General features: G+C 64.2%; 1 protein-coding gene across 1 annotated transcript in view; it reads right to left on the bottom strand.

Annotated features, from left to right (window-relative positions):
* Positions 1–470: 470 nt before the first annotated feature.
* LOC103250896 (serine/threonine-protein kinase MRCK gamma-like) overlaps positions 471–5,676 on the bottom strand; it is a gene marked incomplete at its 5' end in the record, with an annotated part of 7,442 nt that continues 2,236 nt past the window's right edge. The window contains 9 exons of the mRNA XM_008049475.1: positions 471–813; positions 1,834–1,919; positions 2,021–2,144; positions 2,440–2,557; positions 2,686–2,806; positions 2,944–3,028; positions 3,110–3,207; positions 4,313–4,912; positions 5,050–5,112. Coding sequence (XP_008047666.1) covers positions 757–813; positions 1,834–1,919; positions 2,021–2,144; positions 2,440–2,557; positions 2,686–2,806; positions 2,944–3,028; positions 3,110–3,207; positions 4,313–4,912; positions 5,050–5,112 — 1,352 coding nt within the window. The remainder of the gene's footprint in view (positions 814–1,833; positions 1,920–2,020; positions 2,145–2,439; positions 2,558–2,685; positions 2,807–2,943; positions 3,029–3,109; positions 3,208–4,312; positions 4,913–5,049; positions 5,113–5,676) is intronic.

Here is a 5,676-nt window from a genome sequence, read left to right as displayed (position 1 = left end):
TCTGCCGAGGATTCTCATCTCTGGGAAGACAATGTCGGCCCTGCCCACTGAGTCACTCTGGTGTCCAGTGTCACCAAGCTGCTCAGAGGAAGGCCGTGTGGGTCTGTTCTCCCAGTTCCCTCTTCCTCCACCCCTCCCTTTCTCTCTCCCTCCTCCTCATCACTCCCTCTCTCCTCCTCTGCACGGCATCCATCTCCTTCCAATCCCCATCACCCACTTCACCACCACCTTCCCCTCAGGCCTGTCTCCCACCTTCACCTACTTCCTCTTTCTCCTTCTCTGTCCTCCTTCTCTCTAGGTCTGAATCTGTCTTTCCCACCTGGACCCTGGGCAGAGACTCAGACACGGCCCATCATGGCCTCGGCTGGGGGCCAGACAGTCTGCAAGACCCCTGACCGGCTCCCAGGCCCTCTCCATCTCTCCTGCCCTCTCTTGCAAGCCTCTTGGGGCTTGGCACTGGAAATAAGCACTTTGGCACCATCACCCCTGGACCCCAGAGCAGAATAGGGGCCACCTCCTTTTCAACGGCGAACGCTGGCTGGGGCTGGGAGCAGAGGGGGCAGGTGGGCTGAGAACCACAAGCCAGGACCCCCAAGTCCTGGGAACCTGGGGAAGCCTCCCAGTCCCTGCCCAGCCCAGGGCCTCCCTGAGTCTGAATTTCAACGTCCCGGACCAGCCGGAGCACGGCATTCCTCGAGTTCTTGACTGCCTCATGTCTTTCTGCCCTGGGATCGGGGTGGCCCCTGCCCATGGGCATCAAGGGCAGCCCTCTGATTCAGGGGCCGGGGGGAGGCTTCGAGGACGTTCTGAGACCTGGAGGAGAGAAAAAAGGAAGTTAGGTGGGAAAAGGTAGGAAAGAGCGGGAACCTTCAAGGACACCAGATGTGAAGTGGGGTGGCATCGCTGGAAGCCCCTGGAGGACCGCCACTTTGCCCTGAATCGATCCAAAGTCCCTCTGTCCATTCGCTCTCTTCGTCATTTAATCAACAAACATGCTTTCCGCTGGGCAGAAGAGCCGCACAGAAGGGGTGGAGGGAGGAGCTGGTGAGGGTGGTGGCACCAGTCCCAGGGAGGCAGTGACCGCCTGACCCCCTGGAGGCCACCTTCGAAAGTGACGGGTGGGTAGCCCGGAGGTCATCAGGCTGAGGACAGGGAAAGACATTCACAGCAGGGAACAGCGGAAGCAAGCGCCTGGAGGTGTGACAGACCATGGTGAGTCCCAGGGCTCCCAGGGGCCTGGGGTGACGGAGGTGGGGTGGGGGCCAGATGGAGACATGGCTGGAGAGCGAGGTCCCCCTGTGTCCTCAGCAACCAGGGACTGCTCCTTTCTTAGGTCCCCTCCCCTGCCCATGGGCTGGGTCTCCCCTAAGAACCCCCAAAACTCCCTTCTGTGGCACTTTCCCAACCCAGGGCCTGGCCAGGCACTGCACTGAGCCCTTCCCAGCCATCATCACCTGACACCGGCCTCACCAAAACCACCGCACCGTGTAGATGAGACAAGCTCAGGGCAGTTGGGCACCTCGCCCCAGACGGCCGGGACAGTCAGAGCTGAGATTCCCACCTGGGCCAACCTGCTTCCAGACTCCTGATGGTGCGACAGGGGCAAGAGCCTGCACCCCGCGAGGCCACAGAGGTGGCCAGGGTGCCCCCGCACTCCAGGCTGGACGGCAGAGTAAGACTCCAACTCAAAAACAAAAGAGCCTGCACCTCTTGGGATTCAGGGCAGGGATGGCTCAGCTTGCTCTCCAGCCTGGGGTCCTTGTGCAAGGCTCAGCCCAGAACAGAACTGCCTGTCCTTCGGATGGAGGAGAGGGGAGCCCCTCCCAGGCTCACCTGTGTCAGGGAGGCGGCCGGGCTCAGGGGTCCCTGCGGGCAGGACACGGACTCGCTGGACAGAGAGGTCCAAGGCTTCCTCCTCACTGCTCCAGGAGCACCAAACGGGGACAAAAACGGCCAGGTCGGCTTGGAGAGTCCACGGGGCGGGGACTCGGGGCGGGAGGGAGCTCGGGGCTGCCCTTACCGGGGTCGGCGCCTCCGGCCAGGCCGTCGCTGCTCGTGGAGGCCGGGCGCCGCAGCGCCTCCGAGAAGCTGTGGGGCCGCTGCGGGCCGGGGCCTCGGGCGCCGCGGCCCTTGTCTTCGGGAGCCTGTCGGGGACAGCGCGGAGACAGGCTGGGACCAGAGGCTCGCAGGCGGGGACAAGCGGGGTCCGCTCGGGACGCAGCCTGGACGTGATGCAGGCTCAGGTGCCCGAGGGCGGGGTCGCGGGCCGCAAGGGGCCGGGTGATCACGGAGGCCTGTAATTGGCTCGCGCCCACCCGACAGGCCGGTGATTGGCTCAGTGTCACCCAAGAGGCCGACGATGGGCTCAGCCACACCAGAGAGGCTGGAGATTGGCTCATCCTCACCCGAGAGGCCGGCGATTGGCCCTGGAGGACTCACCCGGGGCGGGTCCTTGGCGCCGGGCTTCCCGTTGGTAGGGCCCACGTGCACCAGGTGGTTGAAGTTGGTGGGCGGCGAGATGAGCTTGGAGCGCACGAAAGGGTCCTTCAGCATCTCCCTGTGGCAGGCGGCGGCGTAGAGGGCAGGCGGTGAAGTTCGCCCCTCCATTCGTCGGGCCCCTCCTTCGCCCCGCCCACAAGCCAAGGCGCTCCCCCCGGCCGTGGCCACCGCCTCGCGCATGCGCACCTGCGCTGCTGCTTCTGCTGCGCTTCGGACACGCGGAAGGAGAAGCGGCGCTTGCTCTTGGAGCGGAACAGCTGGCGCCGGCTGTTGTCGGTGAGGTCGGGGATGTCGAACTCGTCCTTCTCTGCGGGAGGAGCAGAGAGCCGGGTGGGCCCTCACAACCCCCAGGGCCCCAGCCCGCTGGCGCCCCCGGCTGCGCCCCCACACGTGCACACGTGTGCACGCACATACCTGGGCGCAAGTGCGCGCACGCTGCCTCACCTGCCAGCAGGTTCCTGAGGTAGGTCAGGCGGACCTTCTCGGTGCCGTAGAGGAACAAGGAGCCCTCTGGGTTCAGCGGCCGCACCTGCAGCGGCCGGCACGGCGGTCAGGCCACGCCCCACGCCCCCACCCCACTGCGGCCCCGGGGGTCTGGGCAGGCCCTCACTTTCTTGAGCGGCACGGTCTGCACCCATTCTGCCCTCCTCACGTCAAACACATCGATGGCGTTCTCGCTGAACACTGTCAGGTAGGGCGCTGCGTAACCTGCAGGCAGGAGACGTCCTGTGCTGTGCAGCCCCCAGCCGGCCGGGCACCTCTCGGGGCTCCTCCGCGCCGCGGGGAACACCCTGTGCCTGGCCGCGGCCCGGTGCCTTCCACGCCCCACGCAGAGGTCTTGCCTCCGCAGCTTCTACTGATGGCTGCATCCAACCTCCGTCACAAATCAGAGATCACAACTGCAGAGCACTCACTTCCTACCTGCCTGGCTCGGTGCTAAACTCTCGGCATGTTTTACTCCCTTCATTCTCAAACAACTGAGTAGGTACTATTGTTATCACCCCTCAACTTGCAGATGAGAGAGTGGAAACGGGAGCAAAGTCATAGTCAAGGTCATCCCCTTGACTGCCAGTGAGAGCTGGGAGCTGGCCCCAGGCAGTCTGGGTCCAAAGCCCACACCCAGCCTGAAGGCCCCACCCTAGAGGAGCCCTTGCTCTGTCCCTCACGCCAGCCCTTACCCAGCACACTGGTTACTTGTGAATGCACAAGGCTGTCCTGTTGCCCCCTTCACTCATTCATTCATTCATCCGAACATTCATAGCCCCTGGAGCAGGAGGTGATGAGAGCCAGGACAGAGGTCTGAACGGAGAGGTGGGGAAGCAAAGAGAAGGATCAGTGGCGAGGGCAGGGAGCATGAAGGCGTAGTGACAATGACAGCGATCACGGTCGTCATCTTTGCAGTGCCTGCCAGCTGCAGGCCTTGAGCTGACCCTGGAGCTGGACTTAAGAGTTTGCCAATGAAAAAAAAAGAATTTGCCAGGTACAAAGAGAAGGCGCGCAGCTAGGCAGGCAGGAACCTGGGCTCAGGTACAGAGGAGGAAGGTCACACGCAAGCCACTGAGGGCAGGACAGGTGTGGCAGGGCTGGACCAGAGTGTGCAAGGCCTCTGACACCAGGCGATTGGCTCAGCCTGACAGGGACACTGGGCAGTCTGGCTGCCCTGGCTGAGCCTGGAGTGGCAATAATCCCACTGTCCCTGCCTCCCTGATGCTTCTCTCCTGGTCTGGATCAGCTGTAGCCAAGTTGAGGCAGTCCCATACATTGAAGGGTCCGGTCCCCTCCCCAGCCAGGCCAGGACCCCCAGAGGCCTTACCCCAGCCCGTGGGCGCTGCGGGCCACAGCAGCTCATGGCCCCGAGACTTGCGGCCCCCGCTGTCCACGTAGACGCCGGCAGTGGCGAAGAGCAGCAGGAACTCGCTGAGGCTGAGCTCCACGGCGCCCAGCGCCTCACCCAGGCCCCCACGGGACGCTGGCAGCTCTTCAGGCACCAGGCTGGCCCCCAGCGCCAAGGGCGTGGCCTCGTTGAGCAGCGGGTAGAGGGCAAAGCCACCAGCAGCACCCACGCACAGCCGGTCGCCCAGCAGCCCCAGGCTCTGCACGGGGCTGGGTACCTGCAGCTCGCGGATGCGGCGCTGCCAGGGCCCCGGGCCCGGGCCTAGCTGGTAGCAGAACACCTGGCGTTTGACGGCGACACAGAGCACCGGGGTGCGGGCCTGCAGGATACGCCCGGCTGCCAGCGCCTGGCAGCCTCGAGACTCGGGGATCTTGGTCCCCGTCACCTCCGCCTTCTCCAGCTCCGCCAGGGCGAAGAGGCGCACGCTGGGGCCTCGGCCGCACAGCACGACCAGCAGGCCCGCGGCGGGGCTCACGGCCAGTCGCTGCACCCTCCGGCACTCCCCGACCTGGAAGATGTCTGCAGGGTTGGCGAGGGAGGCGCATCACAGGAAGGCAAGGAGGAGGAGCGGCCCGTCCTCATCGTCCTCTCTGTCCCCCTCTGTCCCCTGGGGCCGGCCCTACCTGCACCCACCCGGGCCAGCCTTGGCCGCGTACCATTGCTGTGCAGATGGATCACAAACAGCCCTTCCTCAGTGCCCAGAGCGAGCCGCTCCTGGTCTGGTAGAGGGAGGAGAGGGTCAGGGGTCAGAGGGCCCCATTCGGTGACAGATACACTGAGCAGTCTGGCCGCCCTGCCTGAGCCTGGGGTGGCGATAATCCCACTGTCCCTGCCTCCCTGATGCTTCTCTCCTGGTCTGGATCAGCTGTAGCCAAGGAGGGTCCTGGGAGCAGGGGGCAGGGTGAGCAGCCCACTGCCTTGAGCTGTGGGATTCTGGGTAAGTCACATCACCTCTCGGGGGGGCAGGGTGAGCAGCCCACTGCCTTGAGCTGTGGGATTCTGGGTAAGTCACGTCACCTCTCGGGGGGCAGGGTGAGCAGCCCACTGCCTTGAGCTGTGGGATTCTGGGTAAGTCACGTCACCTCTCGAAGCCTCAGTTTCCCTTATGTAAACGGAGGACAATGACTTTCTCACAGAGCTGCCGCGAGGAAGAAGTGAACTCATGCAGGGCGAGTGTTAGAGCCCATGGTCAAAAGTGTATTTAAAACCGGGCTCGGTGGCTCAGCCTGTAATCCCGTGCCTTTGGGAGGCTGAGGTGAGTGAATTGCCTGAGCCCGCAGGTC

This window comes from Carlito syrichta, unplaced genomic scaffold, assembly GCF_000164805.1.
Source record: "Carlito syrichta isolate Samal-C Ts95f unplaced genomic scaffold, Tarsius_syrichta-2.0.1 Scaffold135663, whole genome shotgun sequence".
Lineage (NCBI taxonomy): Eukaryota > Metazoa > Chordata > Mammalia > Primates > Tarsiidae > Carlito > Carlito syrichta.
The sequence above is the reverse complement of the archived record's forward strand: the minus strand, read 5'-3'. Positions and strand labels throughout refer to the sequence as shown.